The sequence below is a fragment of the Salarias fasciatus genome, chromosome 7 (genome assembly GCF_902148845.1).
Source record: "Salarias fasciatus chromosome 7, fSalaFa1.1, whole genome shotgun sequence".
Lineage (NCBI taxonomy): Eukaryota > Metazoa > Chordata > Actinopteri > Blenniiformes > Blenniidae > Salarias > Salarias fasciatus.
The window spans coordinates 32,005,244-32,026,944 of NC_043751.1; the positions used below are offsets into that span (position 1 = coordinate 32,005,244).

The window sequence follows — 21,701 nt, forward strand, 5'->3', positions numbered from 1 at the left end:
CTGCCGTCATCGTCCCCCCAACCTGGATCTTAAGGGTGCGACGCCCACAGGTACACACACACACACACACACACACACACACACACACACACACACATCAGAAACATTGACTGTGTCCTCTGCAGTCTTCTCTGAAGTCGAGTAAAAAGAAGAAACGGACGTCGCTGAAGAGCAACAGGTCCAGTAAGAGAGGATCTGAGGTGATCTCACACACACACACATGCACACGCAGGCACGCACACACGCATGCACACACGCACACACACACACACACACACACACACACACACACACACACAGGGGTACAAGTGCACACACTCTACAAGAAGCTTTTGGATTTTCAGGGGTGTGTGTGTGACTGTGTGTGTGTGTGTGTGTGTGTGTGTGTGTGTGTGTGTGTGTGTGTGTGTGTGTGTGTGTGTGTGTGTGTGTCAGCAGGACCGCCCCCCCTTCCTGGTCAGACCTCTTCCCTCTCCGCTCATCAAGCCTCTGCTGGTCTTCGTGAACCCAAAGAGTGGAGGGAACCAGGTCTGTTCCGGACTGTGCCGGTCTGTGCCGGTCTGTGCCGGTCTGTGCAGTCTTCATGTTCTGCCTCGGCGCTCCGCCGGTTCATGGGTTCTCTGCGGTTCTCCTCAGGGAGCCAAGATCATCCAGTCCTTCATGTGGTACCTGAACCCCCGGCAGGTCTTCGACCTCAGCAAGGGAGGACCAGCAGAGGGGTGAGACGGGTCTCTGAGGAACCAGAGGAGGACCCCCTCAGACCTGGACCCATGACGCCACCTCCCCTGTGTGTGTGTGTGTGTGTGTGTGTGTGTGTGTGTGTGTGTGTAGGCTGGAATTGTACTCCAAAGTTCCCAATCTGAGGATCCTGGCCTGTGGAGGAGACGGCACGGTGGGTTCCTCGTTCAGGGTCCGTTTGCTGGTCCTGGTCCTGGTTCTTCACCGGTCATGTTTAGAGTGCATCGCTCTCTCTGATTGGTTCAAACCTCCACAGGTGGGCTGGATCCTGTCGGTCCTGGACCAGCTGAAGCTCCGCCCCCAGCCCCCTGTGGCCATCGTCCCTCTGGGGACCGGGAACGACCTGGCCCGGACCCTGAACTGGGGCGGGGTGAGTCCACGGGGGGGGAGGGGTTTGGAGCTCTGGTTGTGATGTGACCTCAGGTTTTTGAAGCCGGTCCCGGTCTGGACTCTGTCCTCAGGGCTACACGGACGAGCCCCTCTCTAAGATCCTGTCTCACGTGGAGGACGGGGACATCGTGCAGCTGGACCGCTGGAACCTGAACGTGGACCCCAACCCGGAGGCCCAGCCGGAGGACCGGGACGAGCAGCAGACCGACAAGGTGAGCGTCCGGGAGACGGACCCGGGTCCAGGCGGCGGTCCCGGGTCCCAGTGACGGTCCCGGCAGTGGTCCCGGGTCCCGGCGGTCCCGCCGCTCCCCTGTTGACGCCGCTGTCCTCCTCAGCTCCCCATCGACGTCTTCAACAACTACTTCAGTCTGGGCTTCGACGCTCACGTCACGCTGGGCTTCCACGAATCCAGAGGTCAGAGGTCGCTAATGCTAATACTAATGCTAATCAGTCGCTTCATTCACGGCTTCACCTGAGAAGCTCAGGGGGCGGGGCAACTCCTGCAGACACTGCTGAGGGCTAAAACCCCGTCCTCAAACACTTCATCACCCTGCCAGAGCAGCGGCTGCCGCTGACTGAGGCCCCTTCCCACCGGCCGAAGAACCCGTTCAAACCCGCTGAGACCCGGCTCCTCATGGCGGTGCGAAGGGTTCACTCGGCTTTAGACCCGGGTCTTTCAACCCTGCAGTCGACGCGGGTTTTTAGCGGGTCGCTACTATCGGCTTTTAGTGGGAGGGGCCAAAGGGAGTGTGAAAGGCAGACACGAGTCGACGCGGTAACTAACGTGACGACGTCGACGCAGCGCGGCTACGTTAGCGCGCTAGCTGTTGTTTCTGGACACAGCGTGAGAGTCCCTTCAGGATGACCCGGGACTGGCAGGACGGCGAGACCAGAGAGCTGCTCCTGATCTGGGGACGAGGAGATCTGTCTGCAGCTAACGGGGACTGAGCTGTAGTCCGTTGTTTACTCTCGCTTTGCTCCGTCTCGCTGATGATGTCATCAACGTGGGACACCATCAGCGCGGGAAAACGCAGCGAGTCGGCTCGCCAGCAGGCGGGTCTGCAGGCAGAGCGAAAGGAGACAAAAGGCGATTGTTAGCGGGTCGAGAACTCGGGTCGACCCGCTAGCTGCAGGGGGGGCGGGGATCAGCTGCCATAGCTGCTGCTGTTGGTGTGGTTGTTGCTATTGTTGCCAGTGTTGCTGTAGTTGCCAGTGTTGCTGCAGTTGCCAGTGTTGCTGCAGTTGCCAGTGTTGCTGCAGTTGCCAGTGTTGCTGCAGTTGCCAGTGTTGCTGCAGTTGCCGTGCTCCCCTGAGTTGCCGGCTCTCCGTTTCAGAGGCGAACCCGGAGAAGTTCAACAGCCGCTTCAGGAACAAGATGTTCTATGCAGGCGTGAGTGTCCTCAGCGCTTCCTCCAGTTGGTCCCGGGGATCCCAGAGAGGTTGACTGGTGTGTGTGTGTGTGTGTGTGTGTGTGTGTGTGTGTGTGTGTGTGTGTGTGTGTGTGTGTGTGTGTGTGTGTGTGTGTGTGTGTGTGTCTGTGTGTGTGTGTGTGTTTCAGACGGCCTTCACAGACTTCCTCAGTGGGAGCTCCAAGGATCTCGCCAAACACATCAGGGTGGTGGTGAGTAGTTCCTGTCACACACACACACACACACACACACACACACACACACACACACACACACACACACACACACACACACACACGGTCCTCTGGGACCCGGACCCGGTCTTTCTTTCCCCTGACAGATCCTCTGTCCTCTTCCTGCGGTTCTTCGCTGCTCTGACCCTCACTGAGCTCAAGCCAGGGCTGAAGCTCCGGCCCGCGCTCTGACGCTGCCCCCTGCTGGACTGGCCGTGCTGTTCCACTTCATCCCCCTCAGCTCCCGGGTTCCACGCTGCCCCCCTGGCCCACAGGTTCAGGCCCCGCTGAGCGCCGTCAGTCGTTCTGCGACCTTTATGACCCAAAGATCCGTTTCAGAGCCTTTCTGTCGGCTCCAGCTGTTCTGGAGCCACAAAGAACGTTTAACCTTTAAAAGGAGGCGAACGCAGCTCCGGGAGCTACAGGAACTAGATCTAATGATGCATTCATGAAGTTAAAGTTCAGATTACTGAACATTTTATTAAATGTATTTATTAATTTAATTAATTATTTTTTGTTGACAATTTGGAAATTTTTGCTGTCTCAACCATTTTACCTCCTTTAAGCAGTTTTAATCATATTTATGTTCTTCTTTTAGGAATTTTCAACATTTCGTGTTTTTTTTAATCATCTTTTCCAGTTCTTGTGGTTTTAGCTGTTTTTTCCAAGTTTGAGTCGAACCCCTTTAGAACCGAGAGTGACGAGTCGTTCTGAACGGCACTGCGGTGTAGCTACAACGAAAATAAGGTGAATGTTCATTCACGTTTTATCCTGTGAAGCCTCATGGAGCCGCTGCAGAGGGACAGAAGAGTCACATGTGGCTCCAGAGCCACAGGTTGAACACCCCTGCTGTATGGAATAGCCGGCCCACTGCTGCAGCTCCGTGCAGAAATCTAAAAGCTCAGAGTGAAAACTCTGAATGAGCTTCGTCAGACGTTAATTCTGCTTCTCTGGTGTAAAGATTCAAACTGAGCATCGTTCAGTTCTGGGGACTTTAATCCGTGGTGATATGAAAGCGTCCAGGATTTACTGTTCCACACCGTGAGGTGTGTCTGAGTGAGTGCGCAGAGTTCCAGCTCACCTGTCCTTCTGCGGAGCTCCGACGTGTGGAGCAGCTCGGCAGCAGCGGAACCTGCAGCTCCGACCTTTACTGACCTCTGACCTCTGCTGACACGGTTTGCTGGCTTTGCAGTGTGACGGAACCGACCTCACGGCCAGAGTCCAGGACCTGAAGCTGCAGTGTCTGCTGTTCCTCAACATCCCGAGGTACGAGCTGCATGTTCCTCCCTGGCCCTGAACGCACCGCCGCGGCAGACCAGGGAGAATGAAGCAGCCGGAAACACACAGCCGTAAACACACACCTGTAAACACACACCTGTAAACACACAGCCGTAAACACACACCTGTAAACACACAGCCGTAAACACACACCTGTAAACACACACCTGTAAACACACAGCCGTAAACACACACCTGTAAACACACAGCCGTAAACACACACCTGTAAACACACAGCCGTAAACACACACCTGTAAACACACAGCCGTAAACACACACCTGTAAAAACACACCTGTAAACACACAGCCGTAAACACACACCTGTGAACACACACCTGTAAAAACACAGCCGTAAACACACACCTGTAAACACACAGCCGTAAACACACACCTGTAAACACACACCTGTAAACACACAGCCGTAAACACACAACTGTAAACAAACACCTGGAAACACACAGCCGTAAACACACACCTGTAAACAAACACCTGTAAACATACACCTGTAAACACACAGCCGTAAACACATACCTGTAAACATACAGCCGTAAACACACACCTGTAAACACACAGCCGTAAACACACACCGGTAAACAAACACCTGGAAACACAGCCGTAAACACACACCTGTAAACACACAGCCGTAAACACACACCTGTAAACAAACACCTGTAAACATACACCTGTAAACAAACGCCTGTAAACACAGCCGTAAACACACACCTGTAAACACACAGCCGTAAACACACACCTGTAAACATACAGCCGTAAACACACACCTGTAAACACACAGCCGTAAACACACACCGGTAAACAAACACCTGGAAACACACAGCCGTAAACACACAGCCGTAAACACACAGCCGTAAACACACACCTGTAAACAAACGCCTGTAAACACAGCCGTAAACACACACCTGTAAACACACACCTGTAAACACACACCTGTAAACAAACACCTGTAAACATTTTTTCATTTCATTCATTACTTTATTTGAATGGGACAATGCATATTAATGAACAGACCTCAGTGCTGTAAATATGCCGGATTTAGCTCAAGGCTCATTTCCATCCTTGGTCCCATTGGGTAAAAACAAACCACCAGGACAAGAACATACAGGAGACATGACAAAATACACACAATACAATATACTAAAACCATACAAGCCCTAAAGTGACTATACTTTACATAAAATAAAACACATTCAACTTTCCCTCCTCCTTCCACACCACACTCACTCACTCACACATTCATCTGTTTATAAAAGTATGTTCCTGCCTTCTAATGCTGGCATGTTTGCTGACCCAGAAGCCATTCTCTAAGTTGTCTTTTAAATATAACATATGTGCTACTTTCTCTAATTGTCATTGGTAAAGTGTTCCAACTAGAAGAGCCCTTAATGGAGAGCACATTTTGGGAAAAGGTGCATTTCCTAAACTGCACTTCACAGTATACATTCAATGAATGGTTTTGCATATTCTTGTTGATATGTTTGTTATGTGATATGCCCAAATAAACGAAATGAAACAGTTCCCCTGGCTGTTGATCGAGTGCTAGTTTCACAGTTCCTTATTTTAACAGCATCATTAAGAGGTGGTGGAGCCAGGCCATGTAACACTCCATATACAAGACAATTGCTTTTAAAGATTTTCAGGTTTTCAAGGTTTAAAAAAATATATATTTTTCAAGTAAACTACATATATGAAAGGACTGTGTTTTTTTATCTAAAACCTTAAAAGCCTTTTTATAAAGCTGTTCGATCGGTTTAAAGCTAGGGTCTGCGATCTTGGAAAACTAGCATGTAGCACGAATGTAGCACCGCCGAGCTCCGCCCAGCTCCCACCCCATTGGAGGAGCTCCCGTTGGGAGCGAACTCACTGGACGCGGAAGCGCCGTGCACGCGCGCGCACGGAAGCACCATGCGCACGGAGTTTGTGATCGCCTCCAATGTTATGAACCTTTCTGACTGCCGCACACAACGCGCATAGCAGCGCAGCGCGCCGCTCCACTTCCTTCTGTTTTTTTTCACGCGAGCCGCGAGCGTCGAGAGCGCCTTGGCAACGCGCCCTGAACCAGGGCCAGTGCACGCCATTGAAATGTACGCGCAGGGGGCTGGTAGAACGGCGAAGGGATATGATTGGTTTCTTAAGAGCGGTCCGCGCCTTCCGATTGGTCGGAGTTTTTACTGTCCTGTGGCTGCTGCAGTGGTCAGACTTTTTTCCACACCTTTTTCCGTCCACATAATGTATTGACTTCTCCCAGGGGGCAGGGAGCATTTCACTCAGGATGACAAGAAGTGCTTTTGGACAACATCGTCTACCCGAGCTTTAAGTGCAGTGGCACCAGCAAAGGACCAAGTTGTTAAGCAATGTTCAATGTGTGAGAATATCATGCAGTGGAGGTACGACTTAGCTGCCTCTGCTGTTATTGAGGACCGAATTTGTTTGAAGTTTTGCAAACTAAATTTGATGGTGTTGGAGACCTTTTTAATGTGCTTTTTGAATGTGTTTGGAGTCTAATATCACCCCGAGATATCTGAAGTGGGTCACCAACTCCAATTCCTCTCCATCCAGAAATACAAGGGACCTAGGTTGTTGTATGTTTTTTTTTACTGAACATCATGCACACTGTCTTTTTTGGGTTAAGCATGAGACAACGTTGCTTAAGCCAGCCGTGCACATTGCTCAGACCCTTTGTGAGATTAGCAGCGATAGTCGGCACATTTGAACCATAGGTGAATAACACCGCATCATCAGCATACATTAACATATCAAGCTCAGGGCAAACATCCGGCAAATCATTGATGTATAATGAAAATAACAAGGGTCCTAATACGGAACCCTGTGGGACACCAACGTTACTGCTGAGACACTGGGACTGTACTCCATTTATACAGACACACTGTTGTCTGTTTGAGAGACAAAAAAAAAGGGGGGGGGGAGGTAGTGGCTCCTCTTCTGCAGCTTGATGGCAGCTCCCTCGACCAATCGCACTTGAAGCAATTGAAGCATTTACTGATGGTTTCTTTCTTTCTTATGTCTGTATTCTTGCTTGTGTTGGACGTCACTTTGGACAAAAGCGTCTGCTGAATGAAATTGTAGAATTGTAGATAAGAATTGAACCATGCAAGTGAATCTGCTGAGAAATTGAAATGTGTAAGCTTGGTCAGAAGAACATGGCGGTTAACGGTGTCAAACGCTTTCTTGAGATCTAAAAACACAGCGCCGACATATGAATTTTTATCGAATGAAAGTTTCATTTTTTTCTAAAAAAAAAAAACAGTTCGCCGTCTCTGTCGAGTGGTTAGGCCGAAAGCCAAACTGCATTCTGTGCAGAGGAGTGAATCCCTTATCAAGATGTTCAATCAATCAATCAGTTTTATTTTTGTATAGCCCAGTATCACAACAGCAGCTGCCTCAGAGGCTTCAAGATGTTACATTGATTGGTAAAAATAAAAACAGTGAATAAGCATCATGTTAATATGTCAAATTCAGTAACGAGACAAAACGAAGCAACCACCGCCTTAGACCCTCACATCCGGCAAGAACAAACTCCAGAAACCCAGTGGGAAGAGAAGAACTCTTGGGGAGAACCACAGTCTGGAGGGATCCCTCTCCCAGGGACGGACAGCTTTGGCAACAGCTAGCATGAGACAATAAGAAGTAAAGCCTAGGACTATGTTGAGGACAGTCCGTTGGACGGTCCAGCACAGGAACTACGGATCCCAGATGTTGAATTAATTGATATGCAATACACTTTTCAGTGATTTTAGAAACGACAGGCAAAATACTGACACACAACAAAACGCACAACTGGAAACACACAGCCGTAAACACACAACTGTACACACACACCTGTAAACACACAACTGGAAATACACAGGCGTAAACACACAAATGTAAACACACAGCCGTAAACACACAACTGGAAACACACAAATGTAAACACACAGCCATAAACACACAACTGGAAATACACACCTGGAAACACACAACTGTAAATACACAGCCATAAACACACAACTGGAAATACACACCTGGAAACACACAACTGTAAATACACAGCCATAAACACACACCTGTAAACACACACTTGTAAACACACATCTTGAAACACAGCTGTGAACATATAACTGTAAACACAGCTGCTTCTGTCCTCTCAGATGTCGTCCGCGGACACGGGCCCGGTCAGGGGTCCTGTCTGTGTGTCGAGGTGTCTGGACCACATCAGACCGTCTCCTTGTGGTTCCTGCAGGTACTGCGCTGGAACTGTTCCGTGGGGTCACCCCGGAGAACATCAGGACTTTGAGCCTCAGCGTCATGACGACGGCTACATCGAAGTCATCGGATTCACCATGACGTCCCTGGTGAGTCCACCAACGTCAGACCAGGACCAGGACAGACCAGGAGAGACCACATCAAACCTGGACAGACCAGCACAGGCCAGGAAAGACCAGCAAAGACCAGTAGAGATCACATCAAACCTGGAGAGACCAGGACAGACCAGGGGAGACCAGGAGAGACCACATCAAACCTGGAGAGACCAGGACAGACCAGGGGAGACCAGGAGAGACCACATCAAACCTGTGCTGTGTCTGTCCTTCCCGGTTGCCGCCGCCGTCCAGGCCACGCTGCAGGTGGGCGGCCACGGCGAGCGGCTCCACCAGTGCCGAGAGGCGACCCTCACCACCTTCAAGCCCATCCCCATGCAGGTGGACGGAGAGCCCTGCCGGCTGGCCCCGTCCGTCATCAGCATCAGCCTGAGGAACCGGGCCAACATGGTGCAGAAGGCCAAGCGCAGGGTCTCCATGCCCCACCTCAACGAGTAGGCCACGCCCCTCCGTCGCCACGCACACGCCGCCAGCTGTCTGCCCCTGCTCACTGTGTGTGTGTGTGTGTGTGTGTGTGTGTGTGTGTGTGCTGCAGTCAGCAGCCGGTTCCTGAGCAGCTGCAGGTCCGGGTGAACCGGGTCAGCATGGCGGCCTACGAGGGGCTGCACTACGACAAGGACCAGCTGAAGGAGGCCTGTGAGTCCTCTGACATCACTTCCTGGTCATGTGATCCCTTCTCTAGCCAAACATCTGGCCAGCAGCTTCCACAGCTCAGGCCCCGCCTCCTTCTTCCCATCAGCCAATCACAGCAAAGCACGGCTGATGTTTCAGGTTCTCTCTGGTTCTCTCAGCCAGATGGCATTAGCAACCGGTAGCATTAGCATCAGTAACAAGATAGCACAGTTAGCCAGTTACATCCTGACGGGTGTAAAACGGTTAGCATCAGCATCAGGTGTCAATAGCATCATCCTGACTCAGCACATAAAACAGGAATCCAGCAAAGCTAGCACTTTAAGCTAGTTACAGCTTAGCGCATGTGAAACAGTTAGCATTAGCATGCCGTGGCCCAATGAAGCAAGCTTCCCCCCCGACGGTGACTGCTGATGCTAAATGCTAGCAGCTAAACAAAATGGACCTTGTGTGGTTCAGATCAGAACCGGTTTAGTCCCGGTGTGCTGCTGGACTGAACTTTTGGGGTTCCGACGGTGACGCGGTTCTGCGGTTGGTCTCCTGCAGCCACGCCACTCGGAGTCATCACCGTCCCCGGAGACAGCGACCTGGAGACCTGCCGGCTGCTCATCGAGCGTCTGCACGACAACCCGGAGCAGGTAGAACATGCAACACACACTCTGAGGGGGCGGAGCTACATAGGGACAGGCCCCTCCCCCTCATGGAACCGTGGAGGACCCTCCTGTGTTCCACGCTGCCCTCGAGGGAGCAGGCTTTGGTTCGTGAGTTGTTGATGTCAACACGCTGACTGGTCGGTGGACTGTCCCTTTCAGGACGGTGACGCTGTCTCGTCTGAGAGACTGTCCTCCAAGAAGCTGTCCTCGAAGTGGTGTTTCCTCGACTGTAAGTCCTCCTGCCGCTCAGGCTCAGTCCCACCGCCAGACCCTCAACCTGCACCTCCTCTGTCTCAGGTACCACCGCAGATCGCTTCTACAGGATCGACCGAGCTCAGGTACCAGCAGCTCCCCCGCAAGACCCTCCAGACCCCCAAAACCCTCAGACCCTGATCCCGCCTCTGGGTTCTCATGCAGGAGCACCTGAACTACGTGACGGAGATCTCCCAGGAGGAGCTCTACATCCTGGACCCGGAGCTGGTCGTCAGGGAGACGGTGGGAACCTCCACCGGCATGCCGGACCTGGTGGACTCAGAGGAGCACCTGGACCAGCAGAGACCGTGCTCCCCCCCCTCCTCCGCCGGCCCCAGGTGAGAGGCCGGCCACCGGCTGGTTAGTTGGTGGATGGGTAGATCAATGGGTTGGTCAGTTAGTCGACTACTCAGATGGTCGATCAGATGGTTGGTTGACTGGTTGGTCGGTCTGTTGGTTGGTTTCTTAACTAGTCATCTAGTTGAACGGTCAGCCAGTTACTTGGTCAATCGCTTGATAGGTCAGTTAGCTGGTTCTCAGGCTGCTTCTCAGGCGCCCTCGGCGGGCCCGACACGAGCGCCCTGGGGGAGAGTCACCAAGAGCTGTCGAGTGGGGGGGGGGGGGGGGGGGGGGGGGGGGGGGTTGCCGACGAGCGATGCCGAACGATGCCAAGCAGAGTGCTGCTCACTCGGGCCATCAGAGCGACGCAGAGCGGTGCTCGCATGGAGCGTCGGGGCGCCCCTTGTACGGCCACAGCCCCCCCCCCCCCCGTACATGGCGCCTTGTTCGCCTATGCCTAGAGCCGGCCCTGGCTGGCTGGTTAGATGGTTGACCTGTTGGTTGGCTGGTTGATCTCTTGGCTTCTGCTCTCTCAGCTGATGTTTAGTTTTAATTGATGAAACTGTGTGTGTGTGTGTGTGTGTGTGTGTGTGTGTGTGTGTGTGTGCATGTGTGTGTGTCTGTGTTTCAGGTTGCAAGACTTTGATAGGAAGAGAATTTTGAGCGACAGCTCTGTGGTCAACGCTTTGTCCCAGAGCTCCTCAAAGAGCGCCCTCTGCAGGTAGTAACACACACACACACACACACACACACACACACACACACACACACACACACGGTTCAGGCCAGAGGTCAGGAAGAAGCTCATCGTTGGATGAGTTTGTCCTGCAGTTTTAGCCTGTTTGTGTGGTTCTTTGTGTGTCTGTGTGGTTGTTGTGTTGTGTGTCAGTCAGAAGCCTCTCACTCAGTGTCTTGTGTGTCGACCTGAAGCAGAGCAGCCTCGTTTCTCACTGTGCCTCGCTCCACCTCCACACTGCCAGAGCTCCGAGCCTCCACCCAGTACACCATCGCTCCTCCTCCTCTTCCTCCTCTTCCTCCTCCACCTCCTCCTCCTCTTCCTCCTCTTCCTCCTCCTCCACCTCCTCCTCTTCCTCTTCCTCCTCCACCTCCTCCTCCTCTTCCGCCTCCTCCTCCTCCTCTTCCTCCTCCTCCTCCTCCTCCTCTTCCTCCTTCTCCTCTTCCTCTTCCTCCTCCTCTTCCTCTTCCTCTTCCTCCTCCTCCTCCTCTTCCTCTTCCTCTTCCTCCTCCTCTTCCTCTTCCTCTTCCTCTTCCTCTTCCTCCTCCTCCTCCTCCTCCTCCTCCTCCTCCTCTTCCTCCTTCTCCGCCTCCTCCTCTTCTTCCTCCTCCTCCTCTTCTTCCTCCTCCTCCTCCTCCTCTTCTTCCTCCTCCTCCTCCTCCTCTTCCTCCTCTTCCTCCTCCTCTTCCTCCTCCTCCTCCTCTTCCTCCTTCTCCTCTTCCTCTTCCTCCTCCTCTTCCTCTTCCTCTTCCTCCTCCTCCTCCTCTTCCTCTTCCTCTTCCTCCTCCTCCTCCTCCTCCTCCTCCTCTTCCTCCTTCTCCGCCTCCTCCTCTTCTTCCTCCTCCTCCTCTTCTTCCTCCTCCTCCTCTTCTTCCTCCTCCTCCTCCTCCTCCTCTTCCTCCTCCTCCTCCTCTTCCTCCTCTTCCTCCTCCTCTTCCTCCTCCTCCTCCTCCTCCTCTTCCTCCTCCTCTTCCTCCTCCTCTTCCTCCTCCTCCTCCTCCTCCTCTTCCTCCTCCTCCTCCAGTCACACGGCCTCCACACTCAGCCTCAGGCTCATTTCTGGGTCTGCAGGATGGAGGGAAACGCCGACGGCAGCAGGCTGTCAGGAGGCGACTGGCCAGACGTGTTCAGTGTGCTCAGGGAGAACATGCAGCTTATTCTGAACCACATTAACTGACAAGAGAAAATACAACCGACAACCTTTCTGGCTCTGAAATCCAGAGAATCTGTCCAACATGGTCTGAGAGACGAGTGTGAGGTGTGTGAGGAGTGTGAGGTGTGTCATAGCCTGGTAAAGCAGCCCCCCCACTCCTCATCCACATCTGGATTTGGAGTTAAGCTCAGTCTGGACAGGAGCCCATAGAAACCTCCTGCAGGGGGCGTCGGTTCCTCCTCTGACTGACAGGCACTTCAGCCAATCAGCGCTTCAAAACAAATACGTCATCAACATGTGTTCGCTTCTCTGAGGGTTAGCATTAGCTCATTAGCTCTAGCTTCTCTCAGGGTTAGCATTAGCTCATTAGCTCTAGCTTCTCTCAGGGTTAGCATTAGCTCATTAGCTCTAGCTTCTCTCAGGGTTAGCATTAGCTCATTAGCTCTAGCTTCTCTCAGGGTTAGCATTAGCTCATTAGCTCTAGCTTCTCTCAGGGTTAGCATTAGCTCATTAGCTCTAGCTTCTCTCAGGGTTAGCATTAGCTCATTAGCTCTAGCTTCTCTCAGGGTTAGCATTAGCTCTAGCTTCTCTCAGGGTTAGCATTAGCTCATTAGCTCTAGCTTCCCAACATGCAAAGACAGGCGAAAACGTCTTTTCCTGTCAGACCCTCTCCAGGCCAGACTCTGGCTCTTGCTTGATTGTTGTAATTCTTGGTATTTCGGCTGTAACTTTACTGACTGCAGCTTTCAGACGATGGTTAAAGTTAAAGTCCGTCATCTCCGCTACGCGCAGCAATAGCGTCACTTCCGGTTTAGCCGCCGGAATTCGCCAAAAAAATTTGAAAACAAAGCGGCAACGCTGATTGGCTCGACCGTTTCAGACCCAGTGAAATCCCCTCCATGGGCTCCGGCCCAGACTGAGACCAGCTCCAGAATCCAGTGGAGGAGGAGTGGGCGGGGCTGGGTTACCAGGCAAGGTGTGTGAGGTGTGTGAGACGAGTGAGGTGTGTGAGGTGTGTGAAGTGTGTAAAGAGTGAGGAGTGTGAGCTGGACTGTCTGTCCTCATGCTGTCTCTCTGTCTCTCGTCCTCAGGTCGTCCACGGCTCCATCTCAGCTCAACACAGGTGAACAGACACTGAACCAGGAAGTGAAGCCAGACTGTCCACTAGGGGGCGCCACGCCATGCTGATGTGTGTGTGTGTGTGTGTGTGTGTGTGTGTGTGTGTGTAGAAGCAGAGCTGGCTTCCTGTGTCCTGACCGAGGACCTGAGCAGGGTGAGTCTGCAGCAGTGACCTCTGACCCCTCTGATGGCCTCGTCGGTTGAAAACATGAGCGACCTCTGACCTCTGACCCGGCTGTCTGTGCAGCTGACGGAGCTCCACCAGCTGGGGGCGGACCTGCTGCACCGGGACGCGTCGGGCTGCACACTGCTGCACCGCGCCGTGCAGGCCGGCTCCAAGGACATCGTCAGATACCTCATCCAGCACGGTGAGAGCCGCACGCTGCACGCCTGAGCCGCCGCCGCTGCCGCGCCGCCAACAGACCGCACGCCGCCATCAGAGCACACGCCGCCGTCACACCGTCACGCCGTCATCACGCTGTCATGCCGCCGCCACAGCCTCGCAGCAGGATCCAGCTTCTGCTGACCTCTCAGCAAACGTTCACATTTCCATGGCAACGCTTTCAAAACCGTGTGTTTCCACGACAACGGCAGAAACACTGAAAATGAACGTCAATCCACGAGTTGGCGCTGTTCTAGTAATGAAGCCACGGAGAACCAGACACTGGAGAACACGGAGAACTTTTATCCACCATCAGCCACTGATCCGGAACCGGGTCTCGATCTAAACCGGGTCTCCAGACTCCACCTCCGGTTCAAACCCAGTGGAGTCCTGAACCCAAGCTGAGCCTCCTCAGCTGGTTCCTCTGAGACCAGCTGCTGAGGAGGACCAGCAGGCTAGCAGAGCGGGCTAGCAGCACTAGCAGCGCTAGCAGCATTAGCAACACCAGCAGTGCAAGCAGTGCCAGCAGCATTAGCAGCATTAGCAGCAGGAGCAGCACCAACAGTGCTATCAGGGCTATCAGGGTGAGCAGTGCTAGCAGCATTAGCAGCATTAGCAGCATTAGCAGCAGGAGCAGCTAGCAACACTAGCAGCAGTAGCAGCACTAGCAGTGCTAGCAGCACTAGTAGCGCTAGCAGCACTAACAGCACTAAGAGTGTTAGCAGCAGTAGCAGCAGTAGCAGCAGTAGCAGCGTTAGCAGCGCTAGCAGCAGTAGCAGCAGTAGCAGCGTTAGCAGTGCTAGCAGCAGTAGCAGCAGTAGCAGTGCTAGCAGCAGTAGCAGCGTTAGCAGTGCTAGCAGCAGTAGCAGCGTTAGCAGTGCTAGCAGCAGTAGCAGCATTAGCAGTGTTAGCAGCAGTAGCAGCGTTAGCAGTGCTAGCAGCAGTAGCAGCGTTAGCAGTGCTAGCAACAGTAGCAGCGTTAGCAGCAGTAGCAGCAGTAGCAGCGTTAGCAGTGCTAGCAGCAGTAGCAGCGTTAGCAGTGCTAGCAGCAGTAGCAGCGTTAGCAGTGCTAGCCCTGCTGCTCACCACTGCCTGAAGCCTGCTAGATGCTCGTGAGGCTCCTCATCAGTGTCTCATGTCTGCTGTGTCTTCAGTGCCCACGTCTCACCTGGACGTCACAGAGGACGAGACGTAAGTCTCCCCGGCGCTCTACACTCTGACCTTTGACCTCCTGTGCCGTGATGACCGGAGGTCACTTGTTCGTTTTCAGAGGAGAGACGGCGCTCCACCAGGCCGCTGCCCGCCGCCACCGGAGCATCTGCCACTTCCTGGTGGAGGCGGGGGCGTCGCTGCTGACCACCGACCTGCAGGTAAGACACGCCCACCGGGCGGCGCTGTCACAGGGGTGTGTTTTTTTTAAATATACATTCACATTGAAGTTCTAGCATTTTTTGGAGCCGTGCCACAACATGGGTCAGCCCCACCTCGGCCCCACCAGAAAAATGCTCTGGCGCCGCCACTGGTTGACTGACCCACTTGTACAGAGTGATTAATGGTGTGTGTCACTGAGGAGCCGAGCTCTGCGGGATCCTCCGCTCTCGCACAATGGCTGCCACTCAGCGTCGCCACGGCGACGCCGCTGGTAACAGGAAGCTGGCCGTAATCACTGTTTTGTTGCTCGCCTGCAGCCAATGAAAAGACTCCGTGTGTCGATTACATTTAGATCCCGTCAGCAGGCTGTTCATCCATGTCCGCATTCATGTGTTCATCCAACACTCATCTGTCGCTTTATCCAGCTGTTTATCCATCCATCCATCCATCCATCCATCCGTCCGTCATCCATCCATCCGTCCATCATCCATCCATCCGTCCGTCCATCCATCCGTCCATCATCCATCCATCCATCCGTCCATCCATCCGTCCATCATCCATCCATCCGTCCGTCATCCGTCCATTTGTCCGTCCGTCCATCCATCCATATGTCGGTCTGTCGAATCCATCCATCCGTCCGTGCGTCTGTCCGTCCATCCATCCGTCCATCCATCCATCCATCCATCCGTCCGTCCATCCGTCCATCATCCATCCGTCCGTCGTCCGTCCGTCCATCCATCCATTCATCCATCCATCCATCTGTCCGTTCATCCGTCCGTTCATCCGTCCGTCCGTCCGTCCATCCATCCATATGTCAGTCTGTCGAATCCATCCATCCATCCATCCGTCTGTCATCCATCCATTCGTCCGTCCGTCTGTCCGTCCATCCATCCATCCGTTGTCCGTCCGTCCGTCCGTCCGTCATCCATCCGTCCGTCCATTCATCCATCCATATGTCGGTCTGTCCATCAATCCATCCATCCCTCCGTCCATCCATCCGTATATCCATGTCAGTCTTTCCATCCATCCATCCATCCATCCATCCATCCGTCCATCCATCCATCCATCCATCCATCCATCCGTCATCCATCCGTCCGTCCGTCCATCCATCCATATGTCAGTCTGTCGAATCCATCCATCCATCCGTCCGTGCGTCTGTCCGTCCATCCATCCGTCCGTCCATCTATCCGTCCGTCCGTCCATCATCCATCCATTCATCCATCCGTCCGTTCATCCGTCTGTCCATCCGTCCATCCATCCATCCGTCGTCCGTCCGTCCATCCATCCATCCATCCGTCCATCCATCTATCCGTCATCCATCCGTCCGTCCGTCCATCCATCCATATGTCAGTCTGTCGAATCCATCCATCCATCCGTCCGTTGTCCGTCCGTCCATCCATCCATCCATCCATCCATCCATCCATCCGTCATCCATCCGTCCGTCCGTCCATCCATCCATATGTCAGTCTGTCGAATCCATCCATCCATCCGTCCGTGCGTCTGTCCGTCCATCCATCCGTCCGTCCATCTATCCGTCCGTCCGTCCATCATCCATCCATTCATCCATCCGTCCGTTCATCCGTCTGTCCATCCGTCCATCCGTCCATCCGTCATCCATCCATTCTACAATTCTACAATTTCATTCAGCAGACGCTTTTGTCCAAAGCGACGTCCAACACAAGCAAGAATTCAGACATAAGAAAGAAAGAAACCATCAGTAAATGCTTCAATTGCTTCAAGTGTGATTGGTCGAGGGAGCTGCCAGCAAGTTGCAGAAGAGGAGCCACTACCCCCCCCCCCCCCTTTTTTTTTTGTTTGTTTGTTGTTGTTTTTTTGCATGTGTGTGTGTCAACTTAGTCAGCGGTACATAAGTGCTGGGTTTTAGAACACCTGATCTATTCTTCCCCAAACATGGGGTCCCTAAGACCCTAGGTGTTCTCTGAACAATTGAGTCTTCAATTGTCTCTTGAAAGTAGAAAGAGACTCGGCGGAACGCACTGAGTTAGGAAGTTCGTTCCACCATTTGGGAACAACAGAGGAGAAGAGTCTGGCTGGAGGTTTTAATGTGAACAAAACTCTTTTAAATAATTTTCACTGCTCGTTTATTGAGAGTTTACTCACATTTTCTTTTATCTGTTGGTTTCAGTCCTTGTCTGTGAGGGACAAAAACAAACTGCAGAACATTGTCAAGACCTGCTCTAAAATCACAGCTGTTAAACTGAGGGACTGTCATTCTCTGTGGGAGCAGCAGCTGCTGAGTGAAGCCTCTTCATCCTCTGACTCCAGAGTTTATCTTGATGCCTTCTGGACGCCGGTATTATGCTCCAGCTAGGAAAACTAATCGTTTTTCAAACTCTTTTGTGCCTTCTGCAATCAAATTATTGAATTCCAGCTCCTAAATTGTTTATTGTATTGCTTGTTTTAATATCGTTCAACCTGAGTTCCACTTGTGCTTAAACTGGACTGTCTCATGTTGTATTTACGTGTGAAACGACTCGAGATGTGCTGCAAACGAATTGCCCTATGGGATCAATAAAGTTTTCTGAATCTGAATCTGAATCTGAATCTAGAGCCGTGCTGGGCTGGAAGCTCCAGGTAGAGAGGAGACCTGGATCAGGGAGTCCAGGTCGGCCGGAGCCGTTCTTGTAAATGTTTTGTAAGCCAGGAGGAGAGATTTGAATTTGATCCTGGCTGCAATTGGAAGCCAATGAAGGGAGATGAACAGGGGAGGACCTGAGCTCTGCTGGGCTGGTTGAAGACCAGACCTGCTGCATTCTGGATCCTCTGTAGAGGTTTGACTGGACCTGCAGGGAGACCCGCCAGAAGAGAGTTGCAGTAGTCAATGCGTGACACCATGAGAGCCTGAACCAGAAGCTGGGGGGCCTGTTGGGTCAGGAAGGGTCTGATCTTCCTGATGTTGTAGAGGGCATAGCGACAAGACCGAGAAACTGAGGCCACGTGACCCTCAAAGGTCAGAGGGTCATCAATCATGACCTCCAGGTTACTGCCTGAGTTTGTGGCTTAAGTAGGCTGGAGTGAAGTTGGACACTGATCTGAGGACAGATGGACAGCTGGGCAGACCATGAGTTCAGTCTGAGACAGATTTAGCTGAAGGTGGCGTTCCTTCATCCAGGTGGAGGATCAGTCAGACCTGCTGATCAGCTGAGACTGTCGTGTCGTCAGGTGGAAAAGAGAGGAAGAGCTGAGTGTCGTCAGCATACAGTGGTAGGAGAAGCCATGGGAGCGAATCACTGCACCAAGTGAGGTGGTGTACAGAGAGAAGAGTAAGGGGCCAAGCACCGACCCCTGAGGGACCCCTGTTGATAGGCCATGTGACCTTGACACCTCCGCTCGCCATGACACTCTGAAAGATCTGCCTGTGAGGTAGAACCTGGACCACAACAGGACAGAACCTGAGAGGCAGAGGTCAGAGAGAGGAGAGGAGGATCTGATGGTTCACGGTGTCAAAGGCAGCAGACAAGTCCAGCAGCAGGAGGACCGAGGACTGACCAGCAGCAGGAGGACAGAGGACTGTCCAGCAGCAGGAGGACAGAGGACTGACCAGCAGCAGGAGGACAGAGGACTGTCCAGCAGCTCTCGCCAGCCGCAGAGATTCTGGGACTGACAGGAGAGCGGTCTGGGTGGAGTGGTCGCATCTGAAGCCTGACTGAAAAGGGTCCAGCAGGTTGTTGTTCCGCAGGTGTTCAGAGACTTGGTGAAATACTGAGCCAGTATTTTCGACAGGAATGGTAGAATCCATCCATCCATCCATCCATCCATCCATCCATCTGTCCGTCCGTCCGTCCGTCATTCATCCATCCATCCATCCATCTGTCCGTCTATCCGTGCGTCCATCCATCCATCTGTCCGTCAGTCCGTCATTCATCCATCCATCCATCCATCCATCCGTCCGTCCATCCGTCCATCCAACCGTCCATCCATCCAACCGTCCATCCATCCATCCGTCCGTCCATCTGTCCATCCATCATCTGTCTAGCCATCATCCATCTGTCCGTCATCCATCCATCCATCTGTTTTTCCGTTCATCCGTGCGTCCATCCATCCATCTGTCCATCCATCCATCCATCCGTCCAGCCATCCGTCCGTCCGTCCGTCCGTCCGTCCCATGTGGACGTGTGTCTCTCAGCAGCTCCTCCAGCCGGAGTCCGTTTTGTCTCGGTGTGTTTCAGGGCGAGACGTCCAGCCAGCGGGCGGAGCGGGCGGAGGACCAGGAGCTGGCGGAGTACCTGCAGAGCGTCCAGCACCTGCAGATGGTCCAGAGAGAGGACCGGGAGACCACGGTCTGACCTCTGACCCGGGCCTGATCCCGCCCCCACCCCGTCCGAATGCTCGGCCTGTAGATGCCTGAAAACCAGCGGCGTGCGGCCCGCTGGCACCGCGTGACCCCGGAGAGACCGCCAGCCGCGGCTTTCACGCGTCTGCAGCCGAACTCACAAACGTTTCTTCTTCTGTGGTAATTCAAGTGTTTAGCTTTAGACGGCTGCTTCGTAGAGAGGAGACGGGAGTTAGACTCACGCTGCTCGCCAGCGTCTGTCCGTAGTCCAGCCGCCGCCATGCCGGAGCAGAGCCGGCAGCCGCCAGCAGGGGGCGCAGCTCTGGAAATACCTGCCAAAGCTCCTCTGACCATGTGTCTGCAGAAGCACCGGGTACTAGCAGTAAACGGGTTAACGAGGGAGAACACTAGCAATTAGAGTCGGGGTGCTGCCAGTCAGATTCGGGCTGGACGATAGAGACTAAAGCATATCAATAAAGCAAAATCAGACTGATTAATATTGATCATTACTGATAATCCACCAAAAACATCCACCATGATTATCCACCTAAACAACACAAACCGTAAACCTTGTAAACAAAAACCACAAACAGTCTGGAGGCTGAAGCCACTCCGCTTCAGTCCAGCATCACCCAGGTTTCTGCAGTTCGCCTCGCTCATCGCCCTGGAGGAGCAGCTAGCTGTTAGCCACCAGCTGCTAGCCGTTAGCTAATAGCAGCGAGTTACGACCTGCTAGCTGTGAGCCACTAGCAGCTAGTCACTGGCCACTAAATGCTAGCCATTAGCCACTGGCTGCTAGCCTTAAGCCACGAGCTGCTAGCCGTGAGCCACTAGTGGCTAGCCATTAAGGCCTCAGTATACTCCCCCGTCGCCGCCACGGCGTTCCTACGCCGGCAACCCTACGCCGCTACTGAACATATCTTGCTCCTGCGTCAAGGGAACGCCCTCCTCTGCCAAGCCGCTAGCAGTCACAACAACAATGCGGCTTCCGTAGCTCCGGCTTTACCTAGACATAGATCTATAGACATAGATTTCTAGACGTACGTATCTAGACACGCGTGCATTTACCGAACATATATCTGCATATATGACATATCTGGTGACACCGGGCTGTGGTGGAGGAGAGGCTGAGCAGACCGTGATGAAATATTGGTGAAACTAATGAGCTTTTGGACGATTAAAGCCGTTTTCGGAGCGGCTATACACGTAGCCCCGTCTGCTAACAGTGCTAACACTGCTAACAGTATAGGGATGTGCGCCGCTCAATTTTGGATCTCAATTTCTCCCGAAGCACTGTTCGGATCAGAAAAGCATTTCGGGTGAGTTCTACTTTATTCTATAAACAACGCGAAAGCGGACCAATCACAGCCCTCGACATTCACGTCACCACGCGTTGAAACGACGCGAAGTCACAATTTTCGGGAGGCGCACGTCAAGCCCCGACGTAGCCCGACGTAGCCCGTCGTAGGGCTACGACGTCTACGTCGTAGGAACGACGTAGCGGCGACGGGGAAGTATACTGAGGCCTTAAGTCACTAAATGCTAGCCGTTAGCCAGTAGCTGCTAGCTGTCAGCCACTAGCTGCTAGCCATTAGCCACTAGCTGCTAGCCGTGAGCCACTAGCTGCTAGCCATTAGCCACTAGCTCCTAGTCATAAGCCACTAGCTGCTAGTCATTAGCCACTAGCTGCTAGCCGTGGGCCACTAGCGGCTAGCTGTTAGCCACTAGCCATTAGCCACTAGCCATTATCCACTAGCGCTAACAGACCAAAAGCAAAGCAGCCTTTTCCCAACATTATAGTTCAGCTGGTCCAGAGCTGCGGTGGATCAGTTAGCATGGAGCAAAACACACACTGGTCCTGAGAGCTCCGTCAGCCAGGGCGGAGCTACAGAGAGCCAGGGCGGAGCTACAGAGAGCCAGGGCGGAGCTACAGAGAGTCAGAGAGGAGCGACAGAGCAGCCAGGGCGGAGCTACAGAGAGCCAGGGCGGAGCTACAGAGCAGCCAGGGCGGAGCTACAGAGAGCCAGGGCGGAGCAACAGAGCAGCCAGGGCGGAGCTACAGAGCAGCCAGGGCGGAGCTACAGACAGCCAGGGCGGAGCTACAGAGAGTCAGGGCGGAGCTATCTGGAGCTTTTTTATCGATCTGTCTTCCGATCGCTTCACACATACCGTATTGGCCCGAATATAAGACGACTCCGATTATAACACGACCCCTATTTTTCAAAGATCATTTTGTGAGAAAAAAAAAATTCTGAAGACAGTAAGGCCACTCATAAAACAACTTTTTATTATACAATTATTATAAACTCAAACACTCACAACTGAGATAACAT

General features: G+C 53.0%; 1 protein-coding gene across 1 annotated transcript; it reads left to right on the forward strand.

Annotated features, from left to right (window-relative positions):
- Positions 1-2: 2 nt before the first annotated feature.
- dgkzb (diacylglycerol kinase, zeta b) lies at positions 3-20,277 on the forward strand (the record flags this gene model as incomplete). Its single annotated transcript, XM_030096975.1, has 25 exons — positions 3-50; positions 126-200; positions 439-528; positions 637-719; positions 832-892; positions 995-1,108; positions 1,200-1,340; positions 1,464-1,542; positions 2,463-2,518; positions 2,687-2,749; positions 3,963-4,036; positions 8,304-8,415; positions 8,674-8,873; positions 8,975-9,075; positions 9,616-9,707; positions 9,882-9,951; positions 10,020-10,060; positions 10,140-10,312; positions 10,945-11,034; positions 13,294-13,325; positions 13,432-13,475; positions 13,569-13,689; positions 14,858-14,894; positions 14,974-15,073; positions 19,265-20,277. Coding segments are annotated over 25 exons (2,214 nt in total), but the record flags the coding sequence as incomplete, so codon positions are not given.
- Positions 20,278-21,701: the final 1,424 nt, after the last annotated feature.